The following is an 18,487-nucleotide window of genomic DNA, read 5'->3' on the forward strand; positions in this document are numbered from 1 at the left end:
TCAACTCCCCTGTTTTCAAATAAGCTGATGTCAGATGTGATACAGAGACTGACTCCAGGTCAGTTTGGCACTGGTGTTGTGCTGTGAGATGTGTGTTGGTCAGTATGGAGCTGCACTGGCCTGGGGTCAGATCTATAATAGCACTGAGTGGCATGGAGGCTCTTATTTGCTATGGATAGAACAAATACTATATTAAAGAGAATAAAACATTTTTATTTAAATGTTTATGTTCATGTTTGTTGTTGATGTATTGATTTCTGATTGATTGATCTGTAGAAATCTAAACCCCTAAATATCAAAATATGAACACTTCTCAAATCAGTGTCTAATACATTTCAAAATGTAAATTATAGAAAGTTATAGACGTCAGTTTCAATGTGTTGTTTTTAATAAATAATCTGTGAATCCCAGATTATTTCCAGAACATAAATTGTTCAACATTCATGCAATACAAATGATAAGAGGGATGATTAAAATGCAGTCTACAGAAGTCTAACTTCAGCAGGGCTGCGTTCAGCAGGTTGTAATACACTGAACACTGCAGAGAGAAATGCTATGAATAGAGCTGACACAATTCCACAACGTCGTGCCCTGCTGAACGCAGCCCAGGTGAGTTCTAATCTAAACCCATCCAAGGCACGTCAACAACACCACCTTTCTCCCTTACAACCAATCACGCATGTGCCTTGACAAACATAGGAAAGGAGGAATCTGCTGTGATTGGTCAGCTTTGGCTGCCTGAGGGTATGTATTAAGGTTGCCATGGTAGCATATTATCTCAGCGGCCTGTCCTTTTACATAAGGGTGTGTTCCTCTAGAATAGACCTAGTTACAACCCATTAATATCTATATCAGTAGAATAGACCTAGTTACAACCCATTAATATCTATATCAGTAGAATAGACCTAGTTACAACCCATTAATATCTATATCAGTAGAATAGACCTAGTTACAACCCATTAATATCTATATCAGTAGAATAGACCTAGTTACAACCCATTAATATATATATCAGTAGAATAGACCTAGTTACAACCCATTAATATATATATCAGTAGAATAGACCTAGTTACAACCCATTAATATATACATCAGTATAGTAGAATAGACCTAGTTACAACCCATTAATATCTATATCAGTAGAATAGACCTAGTTACAACCCATTAATATATATATCAGTAGAATAGACCTAGTTACAACCCATTAATATCTATATCAGTAGAATAGACCTAGTTACAACCCATTAATATATATATCAGTAGAATAGACCTAGTTACAACCCATTAATATATATATCAGTAGAATAGACCTAGTTACAACCCATTAATACATTAATTGAATAATATGAACCACTCTTTCACAGGATGGTTGAAATCTTCAAAGGCTTTACAAAATATTAAATAGGTTAAACATGTCAAATATGTTTACAGTTTTAGAAAAATAAACAAGTAGTATATCATAAACCTAGTACATTAAACTGAACCTATTCTATATCAATCTCAGATAGGATATTAACCTAGTATATTACATTGAACCTAATCCATACCAATCTCAGATAGGATATTAACCTAGTACATTACATTGAACCTAATCCATACCAATCTCAGATAGGATATTAACCTAGTACATTACATTGAACCTAATCCATACCAATCTCAGATAGGATATTAACCTAGTACATTACATTGAACCTAATCCATACCAATCTCAGATAGGATATTAACCTAGTACATTACATTGAACCTAATCCATACCAATCTCAGATAGGATATTAACCTAGTACATTACATTGAACCTAATCCATACCAATCTCAGATAGGATATTAACCTAGTACATTACATTGAACCTAATCCATACCAATCTCAGATAGGATATTAACCTAGTACATTACATTGAACCTAATCCATACCAATCTCAGATAGGATATTAACCTAGTACATTACATTGAACCTAATCCATACCAATCTCAGATAGGGTATTAACCTAGTACATTACACTGAACCTCCTCTATACCAATCTCAGATAGGATATTAACCTAGTACATTACACTGAACCTAATCTATACCAATCTCAGATAGGGTATTGACATGCATGACAAGGTTTGAGTCACTAATGGTAACCTATTCCCTTTAAAGTGCACCAACAAGGGGTTGGGGTGTTAGGGGGTGATGGTGGTCGATGACATCATTGTCGCCTGCTCTCAATCTTGGTCACATGACTCTGGACCCAGGCTTCAGAAGGGTCAACACAAAATGTCCTCCCTTTCTTTGTGGTGAAACTGCAACAGATACACAACAACACATTGTCTCTCAGAACATCCAGTCTGTAATATGAACGGCTGCGTCTTGTACAGTGTAGCCTGGATGTAGCCTGGTTCCAGGTGTGTTTGTGCTATCATACCAACTCCTTGTCACTCCTGGTCGTGTTTGGCATGACAAGGAGTTGACGTGAAGTCACAAACAGATCTGGGACCAGGCTAGCCCAGAGGTTTACGGTTTACACTAGACTATGCTTACTTACATCAGTGCTTTGCGAGGGCAGCTACTGGAGGTTGTTCTGAGAGAAACTACTTGTTGAAGAGGGATCCTCGCGCTGAATTTCATACAGCAGTCAGTTGACGTTTCCAACGCGATGACACCTGTAAACAAATGATCATAAACCACAGTTAACATAAAGATCACCAGGTGTGTCTCCAACAGCGTATTACACAGCATTGCTACACATACACACACACACACACACACACACACACACACGTACCTTGTGCAGACGTCGTATGCAGGAGCAGAGCAGTCCCAGGAGGAGTAGAGCAGTCAGGGTCTTCATGGTTCAGAGATGGTTGAGATGCTGAAGATTGTCTTGTCTGAGATGTTCTCTGATGCTCTGGTCTCTGATGCTCTGGTTTCTGATGCTTTGGTCTCTGATGCTCTGGTTTCTGATGTTCTGGTCTCTGATGCTCTGGTCTCTGATGTTCTGGTCTCTGATGTTCTGGTCTCTGATGCTCTGGTCTGGTTCTGTGTCAGAAGTCTAGCTGATGCTCTGGTTCTATGTCTGAGGTCTGATCTGACCTGTCTTTTATACAGAGAGCTGGTCCATCAGACCCATTGACAATTGACGGGGGAATCTCCCCTCTATTCCTTCATTCACTCTGAATATCTTTCTAAGAACCAACATGCTGCCCTTCAGGTTCCTCTTCTTCAATTCTCTGTAACTCTGTTTCCTCCAGGATGTTCAGCAGCGCTGCTATTTTCTGAAATACTCAGAATACATTTACTGGAGAATTGCATATCAAAGGAAGGATATTAAAGTGGACTATATACTATATGATACATTACATCAAATACAACAACTGTTCAGATTAAATTAAATTCTCTACATCATAACCAACTCGTTTCTAAGTTACACTTCAATTCAACTATTGTCTCTTTCGACGTTTAAATGCAGATATAAGGATGTGTCCATGTTGATAAGAACAATACCTGTATTGCTGTTCTCAGTCAGGAGTCTTTCTAAGATCCTGTCTCCTCAGATCTCTCCTCCTCACCTTTCTTTTCAATGCCTCACTGTTGCAACAGAATCCTTCAGACATATTACTGCTTATTAAATCCATACACAGACTGTGGGTATTATTTCCAATTCATTCAGATATATAAAAATGTCATTTTTATTTAGAAGAATTATAAGTAATGAAGGCTACAATATTGGTCCCTGTAGGCTGCCCACATTCGGCAAACAAGCAATTTGCTCATCGGCTCCACGATGGTCCTCAAGGCAGGTGGCCCCAAGGTAGGTCGCCCCAAGGCAGGTGAGGAGAAGAACTGTGTGCAAACCATGTCCCAAAATATTCTAATGAGCCCCCGCCTCAACACTATGAAGTAGCTGGCACTGGATGTGGACTAACCCATTGGGTTGGTGTGGGCTTGGTGTGGATTAGCCCGTTGGGTTGGTGTGGGCTTGGTGTGGACGAGCCCGTTGGGTTGGTGTGGGCTTGGTGTGGATTAACCCGTTGGGTTGGTGTGGGCTTGGTGTGGATTAGCCCGTTGGGTTGGTGTGGGCTTGGTGTGGATTAGCCCGTTGGGTTGGTGTGGGCTTGGTGTGGATTAGCCCGTTGGGTTGGTGTGGGTTTGGTGTGGATTAGCCCGTTGGGTTGGTGTGGATTAGCCCGTTGGGTTGCTGTGGGCTTGGTGTGGACTAACCCGTTGGGTTGGTGTGAGCTTGGTGTGGATTAGCCCGTTGGGTTGGTGTGGGCTTGGTGTGGACGAGCCCGTTGGGTTGGTGTGGGCTTGGTGTGGACGAGCCGGTTGGGTTGGTGTGGGCTTGGTGTGGACTAACCCGTTGGGTTGGTGTGGGCTTGGTGTGGATTAGCCCGTTGGGTTGGTGTGGGCTTGGTGTGGATTAGCCCGTTGGGTTGGTGTGGGCTTGGTGTGGACTAACCCGTTGGGTGGTGTGGGCTTGGTGTGGGCTTAGTGTGGACGAGCCCGTTGGGCTGGTGTGGGCCTGGTATGGACGAACCCGTAGGGATGGTGTGCTCTTTATGTGGTCTTGGTGTGGACTAACCCATTGGGATGGTGAGGGCTTGGTGTGGACTAACCCGTTGGGTGGTGTGGGCTTGGTGTGGGCTTAGTGTGGACAAGCCCGTTGGGCTGGTGTGGGCCTGGTATGGACGAACCCGTAGGGATGGTGTGCTCTTTACATTTACATTTACATTTAAGTCATTTAGCAGACGCTCTTATCCAGAGCGACTTACAATCTTTATGTGGTCTTGGTGTGGACTAACCCATTGGGATGGTGTGGGCTTGGTGTGGACTAGCCCGTTGGGATGGTGTGGTCTTGGTGTGGACTAACCCATTGGGATGGTGTGGTCTTGGTGTGGACTAACCCATTGGGATGGTGTGGTCTTGGTGTGGACTAGCCCGCGTCCACATGGGGCAAATGGGGTCATGTTTGCTGGGTGGTAACTGTAGTTTGTTTTAATTCATTTATTCATAAATACATTCATTTGTTAATTTATTATTCCTTCATTCACTTCTCTGAGCAGACATTGAAAAATTATTCTGTATTTTAATGAAAATGTTTGTTATTTGCATGCCAGTTCAGTTACTCTCAGTCCCTCCCTGTTTCCACCACTATTATGACATCACACAACAGAACACTATTATGACATCACACAACAGAACACTATTATGACATCACACAACAGAACACTACAACTGGAACGACACTCTCAGAAACGGTTGTACACAAAGAAATGTTCAAAGCACGTTATAAAATAATCTGTTTCTTAATGAACATGTTTGTTATTTGCATGCCAGTTCAGTTACTGTCAGTCCCTCCCTGTTTCCACCAGTAACTCTGTGCAGTACTGTGAACTCTGGCTTCAAATTATTACAAACATTTTGAGAATGACAATGAGAGAAGAGAGCTGCAGTGTTTGTTCTTAGAAAAGCCGCAGTCATTTGCATCATACGAAGTTCTGGTGACAGAACAGGGAAGTGAGAGTTATTTTAAAAAGACGTCTCCCTTTACTTGAGTCTTTCTGAACTGAACAAAAACAGGATACTTGATTCAGTGCGCGTGTCAGCTAAATATGCATCTTCACTTGAAACGTATTTACGTCACACCCTGATCTGTTTCACCTGTCCTTGTGATTGTCTCCACCCCCCTCCAGGTGTTGCCCATCTTCCCCATTATCCCCTGGGTATTTATACCTGTGTTCTCTGTTTGTCTGTTGCCAGTTTGTCTTGTTTTGTCAAGCCAACCAGCGGTTTTGTGTCAGCTCAGCTCTTCCCTCGTCCTCCTGGTTTTTAACCCCTGCCTGTCCTGACGCTGTACCCACCTGGCAGACCACTCTGCCTGCCCCTGACCCCTGACCTTGACCCTGACCCTGACCCTGACCCTGAGCCTGACCCTGAGCCTGACCCTGACTGAGCCTGACCCTGACCCTGACCCTGACCCTGACCCTGAGCCTGAGCCCCTGACCCTGACCCTGACCCTGACCCTGAACCTGCCTGCCGTCCTGTACCTTTGCCCCTTTTGCTGTAATAAACATTGTTACTGCGACACAGTCTGCATCTGGGTCTTACCTCGATCCCTGATAATTTAATCATATAGAAAGAGAGCCATCAGTCAGTATGATTGTAGATCCAGATGGGTCAGTCAGTATGATTGTATAGACAGATGGGTCAGTCAGTATGATTGTAGAGCAAGATGGGTCAGTCAGTATGATTGTAGAGCCAGATGGGTCAGTCAGTATGATTGTAGAGCCAGATGGGTCAGTCAGTATGATTGAAGAGCAAGATGGGTCAGTCAGTATGATTGTATAACAGATGGGTCAGTCAGTATGATTGTATATCCTGATGGGTCAGTCAGTATGATTGTATAACAGATGGGTCAGTCAGTATGATTGTAGAGCCAGATGGGTCAGTCAGTATGATTGTAGAGACAGATGGGTCAGTCAGTATGATTGTATAACAGATGGGTCAGTCAGTATGATTGTAGAGCCAGATGGGTCAGTCAATATGATTGTAGAGCCAGATGGGTCAGTCAATATGATTGTATAACAGATGGGTCAGTCAGTATGATTGTAGAGCAATATGGGTCAGTCAGTATGATTGTAGAGCCAGATGGGTCAGTCAGTATGATTGTAGAGACAGATGGGTCAGTCAGTATGATTGTAGAGCCAGATGGGTCAGTCAGTATGATTGTAGAGCCAGATGGGTCAGTCAGTATGATTGTATAGACAGATGGGTCAGTCAGTATGATTGTATAACAGATGGGTCAGTCAGTATGATTGTAGAGCCACATGGGTCAGTCAGTATGATTGTAGAGCCAGATGGGTCAGTCAGTATGATTGTATAACAGATGGGTCAGTCAGTATGATTGTAGAGACAGATGGGTCAGTCAGTATGATTGTAGAGCCAGATGGGTCAGTCAGTATGATTGTAGAGCCAGATGGGTCAGTCAGTATGATTGTAGAGACAGATGGGTCAGTCAGTATGATTGTATAACAGATGGGTCAGTCAGTATGATTGTAGAGCCAGATGGGTCAGTCAGTATGATTGTAGAGCCAGATGGGTCAGTCAGTATGATTGTAGAGCCAGATGGGTCAGTCAGTATGGTTGTAGAGACAGATGGGTCAGTCAGTATGATTGTATAACAGATGGGTCAGTCAGTATGATTGTAGAGCCAGATTGATGATTGTATCAGTCACCCTATGATTGTGAACAGATGGGTCAGTCAGTATGATTGTAGAGACAGATGGGTCAGTCAGTATGATTGTAGAGCCAGATGTATGACAGATCAGTCAGTATGATTGTATACCAGATGGGTCAGTCAGTATGATTGTAGAGACAGATGGGTCAGTCAGTATGACCCTAGACAGATGGGTCAGTCAGTATGATTGTATGCCCCTTTTGGGTGTAAGTATGATTGTAGAGCCAGATGGGTCAGTCAGTATGATTGTAGAGCCAGATGGGTCAGTCAGTATGATTGTAGAGCCAGATGGGTCAGTCAGTATGATTGTAGAGCCAGATGGGTCAGTCAGTATGATTGTATAGACAGATTGGTCAGTCAGTAAGATTGTATAGACAGATTGGTCAGTCAGTATGATTGTATAGACAGATGGGTCAGTCAGTATGATTGTAGAGCCAGATGGGTCAGTCAGTATGATTGTAGAGCCAGATGGGTCAGTCAGTATGATTGTATAACAGATGGGTCAGTCAGTATGATTGTAGAGCCAGATGGGTCAGTCAGTATGATTGTATAACAGATGGGTCAGTCAGTATGATTGTATAGCCAGATGGGTCAGTCAGTATGATTGTATATGGGTCACAGATGGGTCAGTCAGTATGATTGTATAGACAGATGGGTCAGTCAGTATGATTGTATAACAGATGGGTCAGTCAGTATGATTGTAGAGCCAGAGTATGATTGTAGAGCCAGATGGGTCAGTCAGTATGATTGTATAACAGATGGGTCAGTCAGTATGATTGTAGAGCCAGATGGGTGGGTCAGTATGATTGTAGAGACAGATGGGTCAGTCAGTATGATTGTATAACAGATGGGTCAGTCAGTATGATTGTAGAGCCAGATGGGTCAGTCAGTATGATTGTATAGACAGATGGGTCAGTCAGTATGATTGTATAACAGATGGGTCAGTCAGTATGATTGTAGAGCCAGATGGGTCAGTCAGTATGATTGTAGAGCCAGATGGGTCAGTCAGTATGATTGTATAACAGATGGGTCAGTCAGTATGATTGTAGAGACAGATGGGTCAGTCAGTATGATTGTAGAGCCAGATGGGTCAGTCAGTATGATTGTAGAGCCAGATGGGTCAGTCAGTATGATTGTAGAGACAGATGGGTCAGTCAGTATGATTGTATAACAGATGGGTCAGTCAGTATGATTGTAGAGCCAGATGGGTCAGTCAGTATGATTGTAGAGCCAGATGGGTCAGTCAGTATGATTGTAGAGCCAGATGGGTCAGTCAGTATGGTTGTAGAGACAGATGGGTCAGTCAGTATGATTGTATAACAGATGGGTCAGTCAGTATGATTGTAGAGCCAGATTAACCCATTGGGATGGTGGACTAACCCATTGGGGTCAGTCAGTATGATTGTAGAGACAGATGGGTCAGTCAGTATGATTGTATAACAGATGGGTCAGTCAGTATGATTGTAGAGACAGATGGGTCAGTCAGTATGATTGTAGAGCCAGATGGGTCAGTCAGTATGATTGTATAACAGATCAGTCAGTATGATTGTATAACAGATGGGTCAGTCAGTATGATTGTAGAGACAGATGGGTCAGTCAGTATGATTGTATAGACAGATGGGTCAGTCAGTATGATTGTATAACAGATGGGTCAGTCAGTATGATTGTAGAGCCAGATGGGTCAGTCAGTATGATTGTAGAGCCAGATGGGTCAGTCAGTATGATTGTAGAGCCAGATGGGTCAGTCAGTATGATTGTAGAGCCAGATGGGTCAGTCAGTATGATTGTATAGACAGATTGGTCAGTCAGTATGATTGTATAGACAGATTGGTCAGTCAGTATGATTGTATAGACAGATGGGTCAGTCAGTATGATTGTAGAGCCAGATGGGTCAGTCAGTGTGATTGTAGAGCCAGATGGGTCAGTCAGTATGATTGTATAACAGATGGGTCAGTCAGTATGATTGTAGAGCCAGATGGGTCAGTCAGTATGATTGTAGAGCCAGATTGTGATTGTAGAGCCAGATGGGTCAGTCAGTATGATTGTATAGACAGATTGGTCAGTCAGTATGATTGTATAGACAGATGGGTCAGTCAGTATGATTGTATAACAGATGGGTCAGTCAGTATGATTGTAGAGCCAGATGGGTCAGTCAGTATGATTGTATAACAGATGGGTCAGTCAGTATGATTGTATAGACAGATGGGTCAGTCAGTATGATTGTAGAGCCAGATGGGTCAGTCAGTATGATTGTATAACAGATGGGTCAGTCAGTATGATTGTAGAGCCAGATGGGTCAGTCAGTATGATTGTATAGACAGATGGGTCAGTCAGTATGATTGTATAGACAGATGGGTCAGTCAGTATGATTGTATAGACAGATGGGTCAGTCAGTATGATTGTAGAGCCAGATGGGTCAGTCAGTATGATTGTATAGACAGATGGGTCAGTCAGTATGATTGTATAACAGATGGGTCAGTCAGTATGATTGTAGAGCCAGATGGGTCAGTCAGTATGATTGTAGAGACAGATGGGTCAGTCAGTATGATTGTAGAGCCAGATGGGTCAGTCAGTATGATTGTATAACAGATGGGGTCAGTCAGTATGATTGTATAACAGATGGGTCAGTCAGTATGATTGTATAACAGATGGGTCAGTCAGTATGATTGTATAACAGATGGGTCAGTCAGTATGATTGTAGAGACAGATGGGTCATTCAGTATGATTGTAGAGCCAGATGGGTCAGTCAGTATGATTGTAGAGCCAGATGGGTCAGTCAGTATGATTGTATAACAGATGGGTCAGTCAGTATGATTGTAGAGCCAGATGGGTCAGTCAGTATGATTGTAGAGCCAGATGGGTCAGTCAGTATGATTGTATAGACAGATGGGTCAGTCAGTATGATTACATATCAGGCCTACAGGAAGTCTTCTGTCATTTTGAATACAGAACATAATGGAATCATTTTTCTAGAATTTCTTGAAATTATATTTTACAGTGAAAGGCTGTTTCTGCTGAGTGTGAGTGTGGGGAGAGATACAGTAGTCTAGTGAAGTTGGTGTGAGTGTAGGGAGAGATACAGTAGTCTAGTGAAGTTGGTGTGAGTGTAGGGAGAGATACTGTAGTCTAGTGAAGTTGGTGTGAATGTGGGGAGAGTACAGTAGTCTAGTGAAGTTGGTGTGAGTGTAGGGAGAGATACAGTAGTCTAGTGAAGTTGGTGTGAGTGTGGGGAGAGATACAGTAGTCTAGTGAAGTTGGTGTGAGTGTGGGGAGAGATACAGTAGTCTAGTGAAGTTGGTGTGAATGTGGGGAGAGTACAGTAGTCTAGTGAAGTTGGTGTCAGTGTGGGGAGAGATACAGAGTCTACAGTAGTCTAGTGAAGTTGGTGTGAGTGTAGGGAGAGATACAGTAGTCTAGTGAAGTTGGTGTGAGTGTGGGGAGAGATACAGTAGTCTAGTGAAGTTGGTGTGAGTGTAGGGGAGATACAGATACAGTAGTCTAGTGAAGTTGGTGTGAGTGTGGGGAGAGATACAGTAGTCTAGTGAAGTTGGTGTGAGTGTAGGGAGAGATACAGAGTCTACAGTAGTCTAGTGAAGTTGGTGTGAGTGTAGGGAGAGATACAGTAGTCTAGTGAAGTTGGTGTGAGGGTAGGGAGAGATACAGAGTCTACTGTAGTCTAGTGAAGTTGGTGTTAGTGTAGGGAGAGATACAGTAGTCTAGTGAAGTTGGTGTGAGTGTAGGGAGAGATACAGAGTCTACTGTAGTCTAGTGAAGTTGGTGTTAGTGTAGGGAGAGATACAGTAGTCTAGTGAAGTTGGTGTGAGTGTAGGGAGAGATACAGGAGTCTTGTCCGGTCCATAACTGCCCATAGTATAACAAAATATTTCCTGTCCTTGGTTTTGTGAAAAGCCAGGGATGGTTTGGATAAATGTAACCATTCTCACATTCATAGACAGAGCTACGGATGGAAGGACTGACCATCCATGATGTCAACATGATAGTTTTAACCATGTTCTCAGGATATACAGTGGGTGTTTACATTTCCTATGTTTTAAATGATAGTAAAATAAGCTTATATTCTGGGTTCTGATGGGGGTATGACAGTTAAACTAAACTCAAGCATTTATAAGTTATATTCTTCAAGAATCAATGTGTGTATATCATTAATTTTATTAGTCCAATAATGGATATAGCAACTGTAGAATGTTTTTGTTATGGCTCAAATCAAATCAAATCAAATTGTATTTGTCACATACACATGGTTAGCAGATGGATCAAACTTCAGTTCCAGGGACCTTCCAAACTGAGGGAAGACACAAACAACACCCCACTAAATCTGAGATGAATTGATATAAAAAGACTCTATGATTTCATTTCACTATGATGTAAAGATTAACAGTATGCTACATGTTTTAAATCAAAATACACACATCCTAAAATCTGCATTTAAAAGTTGAAAGACACATAGTTGATTTCAATAATTTATTTCCAAACTCGTTGGTTATGATGTAGAGAACTTCATTTAATCTGAATTGTTCTTGTACTTGATGTAATGTATCATAGTATATAGTCCACTTTAATATCCTTCCTTTGATATGCAATTCTCCAGTAAATGTATTCTGAGTATTTCAGAAAATAGCAGCGCTGCTGAACATCCTGGAGGAAACAGAGTTACAGAGAATTGAGGAAGAGGAACCTGAAGGGCAGCATGTTGGTTCTTAGAAAGATATTCAGAGTGAATGAAGGAATAGAGGGGAGATTCCCCCATCAAGTGTCAATGGGTCTGATGGACCAGCTCTCTGTATAAAAGACAGGTCAGATCAGACCTCAGACATAGAACCAGAGCATCAGCTAGACTTCTGACACAGAACCAGACTAGAGCATCAGAGACCAGAACATCAGAGACCAGAACATCAGAGACCAGAGCATCAGAGACCAGATCATCAGAGACCAGATCATCAGAGACCAGAGCATCAGAGACCAGAACATCAGAGAACATCTCAGACAATACAATCTTCAGCATCTCAACCATCTCTGAACCATGAAGACCCTGACTGCTCTACTCCTCCTGGGACTGCTCTGCTCCCTGCATACGACTTCTGCAGGTGTGTGTGTGTGTGTGTGTGTGTGTGTGTGTGTGTGTGTGTGTGTGTGTGTGTGTGTGTGTGTGTGTGTGTGTGTGTGTGTGTGTGTGTGTGTGTGTGTGTGTGTGTGTGTGTGTGTGTGTGTGTGTGTGTGTGTGTGTGTGTGTAGCAATGCTGTGTAATACGCTGTCGGAGACATACCTGGAGATCGTTATGTTAACTGTGGTTTGTTTACAGGTGTCATCGCGTTGGAAATAGCACCTGAATGCTGTATGAAATTCAGCGCGAGGATCCCTCTTCAACAAGTAGTTTCTCTCAGAACAACCTCCAGTAGCTGCCCTCGCAAAGCACTGATGTAAGTAAGCATAGTCTAGTGTAAACCGTAAACCTCTGGGCTAGCCTGGTCCCAGATCTGTTTGTGACTTCACGTCAACTCCTTGTCATGCCAAACACGACCAGGAGTGACAAGGAGTTGGTATGATAGCACAAACACACCTGGAACCAGGCTACATCCAGGCTACACTGTACAAGACGGAGCCGTTCATATTACAGACTGGATGTTCTGAGAGACAATGTGTTGTTGTGTATCTGTTGCAGTTTCACCACAAAGAAAGGGAAGACATTTTGTGTTGACCCTTCTGAAGCCTGGGTCCAGAGTCATGTGACCAAGATTGAGAGCAGGCGACAATGATGTCATCGACCACCATCACCCCCTAACACCCCAACCCCTTGTTGGTGCACTTTAAAGGGAATAGGTTACCATTAGTGACTCAAACCTTGTCATGCATGTCAATATCCTATCAGAGATTGGTATGGATTAGGTTCAATGTAATGTACTAGGTCTAGGATATACTAATTGTTTATTTTTCTATAACTGTAAACATATTTGACATGTAACTATTCAGTAAACTATTTAATATTTTATATTTTGTAAAGCCATTGAAAATTTCAAACATCCTGTGAAAGAGTGGTTCATATGATTCAATGAATGTATTAATGGATATATATGGGTTGTAATTAGGTCTATTCTACTATACTGATATATATATTGATGGGTTATAACTAGGTCTATTCTACTATAATGATGTATATATTAATGGGTTGTGTACATGTTCTCAATCTGCAGCTGTTTAAATAAATCAAGTACTCTGAATAATTCTCTGATATTCATTTCAGCATTGTTAATGTGTTGAGAATATACATTATATTATATTATTATTATTATTATTATATTATATTATAGTTCCCCAAAAATGAGGAACACCTTCGTAATATTGAGTCTCCCTTTTGTCCCTCAGAACAGCCTCAGTTAGTGAAGGCATGGACTCCACAAAGAGTCTCATGTGTTTCCACAGCGATGCTTGACACTGGTGTCGAGTTTTTCTTTTATTTATTTAACTAGGCAAGTCAGCGAAGAACAAATTCATATTTATAATGACAGCCTCTGTCACACGCCATTTCAAATCCCTCTCATCGATCGCATCAAAACTGACTGATGCCATCTACTGGAGCAAAACGGAACTAACTTCCTAGACATTTCATTTTTATTATGAACTGGTATAATGCTGTAATAACAGTGTTACTATATGAACTGGTATAATGCTGTAATAACAGTCTGTTACTATATGAACTGGTATAATGCTGTAATAACAGTCTGTTACTATATGAACTGGTATAATGCTGTAATAACAGTTACTATATGAACTGGTATAATGCTGTAATAACAGTCTGTTATATATGAACTGGTATAATGCTGTAATAACAGTCTGTTACTATATGAACTGGTATAATGTAATAACTGTTACTATATGAACTGGTATAATGCTGTAATAACAGTGTTACTATATGAACTGGTATAATGCTGTAATAACAGTGTTACTATATGAACTGGTATAATGCTGTAATAACAGTCTGTTACTATATGAACTGGTATAATGCTGTAATAACAGTCTGTTACTATATGAACTGGTATAATGCTGTAATAACAGTCTGTTACTATATGAACTGGTATAATGCTGTAATAACAGTCTGTTACTATATGAACTGGTATAATGCTGTAATAACAGTGTTACTATATGAACTGGTATAATGCTGTAATAACAGTCTGTTACTATATGAACTGGTATAATGCTGTAATAACAGTCTGTTACTATATGAACTGGTATAATGCTGTAATAACAGTCTGTTACTATATGAACTGGTATAATGCTGTAATAACAGTGTTACTATATGAACTGGTATAATGCTGTAATAACAGTGTTACTATATGAACTGGTATAATGCTGTAATAACAGTGTTACTATATGAACTGGTATAATGCTGTAATAACAGTGTTACTATATGAACTGGTATAATGAACTGGTATAATGCTGTAATAACAGTCTGTTACTATATGAACTGGTATAATGCTGTAATAACAGTGTTACTATATGAACTGGTATAATGCTGTAATAACAGTCTGTTACTATATGAACTGGTATAATGCTGTAATAACAGTGTTACTATATGAACTGGTATAATGCTGTAATAACAGTCTGTTACTATATGAACTGGTATAATGCTGTAATAACAGTGTTACTATATGAACTGGTATAATGCTGTAATAACAGTGTTACTATATGAACTGGTATAATGCTGTAATAACAGTGTTACTATATGAACTGGTATAATGCTGTAATAACAGTGTTACTATATGAACTGGTATAATGCTGTAATAACAGTCTGTTACTATATGAACTGGTATAATGCTGTAATAACAGTCTGTTACTATATGAACTGGTATAATGCTGTAATAACAGTTACTATATGAACTGTTACTATATGAACTGGTATAATGCTGTAATAACAGTCTGTTACTATATGAACTGGTATAATGCTGTAATAACAGTGTTACTATATGAACTGGTATAATGCTGTAATAACAGTCTGTTACTATATGAACTGGTATAATGCTGTAATAACAGTCTGTTACTATATGAACTGGTATAATGCTGTAATAACAGTGTTACTATATGAACTGGTATAATGCTGTAATAACAGTCTGTTACTATATGAACTGGTATAATGCTGTAGTAACAGTGTTACTATATCAACTGGTATAATGCTGTAATAACAGTCTGTTACTATATGAACTGGTATAATGCTGTAATAACAGTCTGTTACTATATGAACTGGTATAATGCTGTAGTAACAGTGTTACTATATCAACTGGTATAATGCTGTAATAACAGTCTGTTACTATATGAACTGGTATAATGCTGTAATAACAGTGTTACTATATGAACTGGTATAATGCTGTAATAACAGTGTTACTATATGAACTGGTATAATGCTGTAATAACAGTGTTACTATATGAACTGGTATAATGCTGTAATAACAGTCTGTTACTATATGAACTGGTATAATGCTGTAATAACAGTCTGTTACTATATGAACTGGTATAATGCTGTAATAACAGTCTGTTACTATATGAACTGGTATAATGCTGTAATAACAGTCTGTTACTATATGAACTGGTATAATGCTGTAATAACAGTCTGTTACTATATGAACTGGTATAATGCTGTAATAACAGTGTTACTATATGAACTGGTATAATGCTGTAATAACAGTGTGTTACTATATGAACTGGTATAATGCTGTAATAACAGTGTGTTACTATATGAACTGGTATAATGCTGTAATAACAGTGTTACTATATGAACTGGTATAATGCTGTAATAACAGTGTTACTATATGAACTGGTATAATGCTGTAATAACAGTGTTACTATATTAACTGGTATAATGCTGTAATAACAGACTGTTACTATATGAACTGGTATAATGCTGTAATAACAGTGTTACTATATTAACTGGTATAATGCTGTAATAACAGTCTGTTACTATATGAACTGGTATAATGCTGTAATAACAGTGTGTTACTATATGAACTGGTATAATGCTGTAATAACAGTCTGTTACTATATGAACTGGTATAATGCTGTAATAACAGTCTGTTACTATATGAACTGGTATAATGCTGTAATAACAGTGTGTTACTATATGAACTGGTATAATGCTGTAATAACAGTGTTACTATATGAACTGGTATAATGCTGTAATAACAGTCTGTTACTATATGAACTGGTATAATGCTGTAATAACAGTCTGTTACTATATGAACTGGTATAATGCTGTAATAACAGTCTGTTACTATATGAACTGGTATAATGCTATAATGCTGTAATAACAGTGTGTTACTATATGAACTGGTATAATGCTGTAATAACAGTGTTACTATATTAACTGGTATAATGCTGTAATAACAGTGTTACTATATTAACTGGTATAATGCTGTAATAACAGTCTGTTACTATATGAACTGGTATAATGCTGTAATAACAGTGTTACTATATCAACTGGTATAATGCTGTAATAACAGTCTGTTACTATATGAACTGGTATAATGCTGTAATAACAGTTACTATATGAACTGTTACTATATGAACTGGTATAATGCTGTAATAACAGTCTGTTACTATATGAACTGGTATAATGCTGTAATAACAGTCTGTTACTATATGAACTGGTATAATGCTGTAATAACAGTCTGTTACTATATGAACTGGTATAATGCTGTAATAACAGTCTGTTACTATATGAACTGGTATAATGCTGTAATAACAGTCTGTTACTATATGAACTGGTATAATGCTGTAATAACAGTGTTACTATATGAACTGGTATAATGCTGTAATAACAGTGTTACTATATGAACTGGTATAATGCTGTAATAACAGTCTGTTACTATATGAACTGGTATAATGCTGTAATAACAGTGTTACTATATGAACTGGTATAATGCTGTAATAACAGTGTTACTATATGAACTGGTATAATGCTGTAGTAACAGTGTTACTATATGAACTGGTATAATGCTGTAATAACAGTGTGTTACTATATGAACTGGTATAATGCTGTAGTAACAGTGTTACTATATGAACTGGTATAATGCTGTAGTAACAGTGTTACTATATTAACTGGTATAATGCTGTAATAACAGTGTTACTATATGAACTGGTATAATGCTGTAATAACAGTGTTACTATATGAACTGGTATAATGCTGTAATAACAGTCTGTTACTATATGAACTGGTATAATGCTGTAATAACAGTGTTACTATATGAACTGGTATAATGCTGTAATAACAGTGTTACTATATGAACTGGTATAATGCTGTAATAACAGTCTGTTACTATATGAACTGGTATAATGCTGTAATAACAGTCTGTTACTATATGAACTGGTATAATGCTGTAGTAACAGTGTTACTATATGAACTGGTATAATGCTGTAGTAACAGTGTTACTATATTAACTGGTATAATGCTGTAATAACAGTGTTACTATATGAACTGGTATAATGCTGTAATAACAGTGTTACTATATGAACTGGTATAATGCTGTAGTAACAGTGTGTTACTTTAGGGCTGGATCAGAACAGTTGTTCTCCAGGACCGAAGAGGAAGAACCCTGGTATAATGCTGTAGTAACAGTGTGTTACTTTAGGGCTGGATCAGAACAGTTGTTCTCCAGGACCGAAGAGGAAGAACCCTGGTATAATGCTGTAATAACAGTGTGTTACTTTAGGGCTGGATCAGAACAGTTGTTCTCCAGGACCGAAGAGGAAGAACCCTGGTATAATGCTGTACTAACAGTGTGTTACTTTAGGGCTGGATCAGAACAGTTGTTCTCCAGGACCGAAGAGGAAGAACCCTGGTATAATGCTGTACTAACAGTGTGTTACTTTAGGGCTGGATCAGAACAGTTGTTCTCCAGGACCGAAGAGGAAGAACCCTGGTATAATGCTGTAATAACAGTGTGTTACTTTAGGGCTGGATCAGAACAGTTGTTCTCCAGGACCGAAGAGGAAGAACCCTGGTATAATGCTGTAATAACAGTGTGTTACTTTAGGGCTGGATCAGAACAGTTGTTCTCCAGGACCGAAGAGGAAGAACCCTGGTATAATGCTGTAATAACAGTGTGTTACTTTAGGGCTGGATCAGAACAGTTGTTCTCCAGGACCGAAGAGGAAGAACCCTGGTATAATGCTGTAATAACAGTGTGTTACTTTAGGGCTGGATCAGAACAGTTGTTCTCCAGGACCGAAGAGGAAGAACCCTGGTATAATGCTGTAATAACAGTGT

At 39.7% G+C, this 18,487-nt stretch overlaps 2 protein-coding genes across 2 annotated transcripts; one reads left to right on the forward strand and one right to left on the reverse strand.

The window, feature by feature from the left end:
- Window positions 1–1,369: 1,369 nt before the first annotated feature.
- LOC124018491 lies at window positions 1,370–12,246 on the reverse strand. Its single transcript, XM_046333819.1, has 4 exons — window positions 12,041–12,246; window positions 2,763–3,010; window positions 2,523–2,640; window positions 1,370–2,280 (listed from the first exon to the last, which is right to left on the reverse strand). Exons 1-4 carry the CDS (start codon window positions 12,244–12,246, stop codon window positions 2,187–2,189), a joined length of 666 nt encoding a protein of 221 aa, XP_046189775.1. The 3' UTR covers window positions 1,370–2,186.
- LOC124018508 (C-C motif chemokine 13-like) lies at window positions 11,928–13,451 on the forward strand. Its single transcript, XM_046333838.1, has 3 exons — window positions 11,928–12,319; window positions 12,536–12,653; window positions 12,896–13,451. The coding sequence occupies exons 1-3, from the start codon at window positions 12,256–12,258 to the stop codon at window positions 12,987–12,989; spliced, it is 276 nt and encodes a 91-aa protein (XP_046189794.1). The 5' UTR covers window positions 11,928–12,255; the 3' UTR covers window positions 12,990–13,451.
- The last annotated feature ends 5,036 nt before the right edge of the window (window positions 13,452–18,487 follow it).

This window comes from Oncorhynchus gorbuscha, unplaced genomic scaffold (assembly GCF_021184085.1).
Source record: "Oncorhynchus gorbuscha isolate QuinsamMale2020 ecotype Even-year unplaced genomic scaffold, OgorEven_v1.0 Un_scaffold_536, whole genome shotgun sequence".
Classification (NCBI taxonomy): domain Eukaryota; kingdom Metazoa; phylum Chordata; class Actinopteri; order Salmoniformes; family Salmonidae; genus Oncorhynchus; species Oncorhynchus gorbuscha.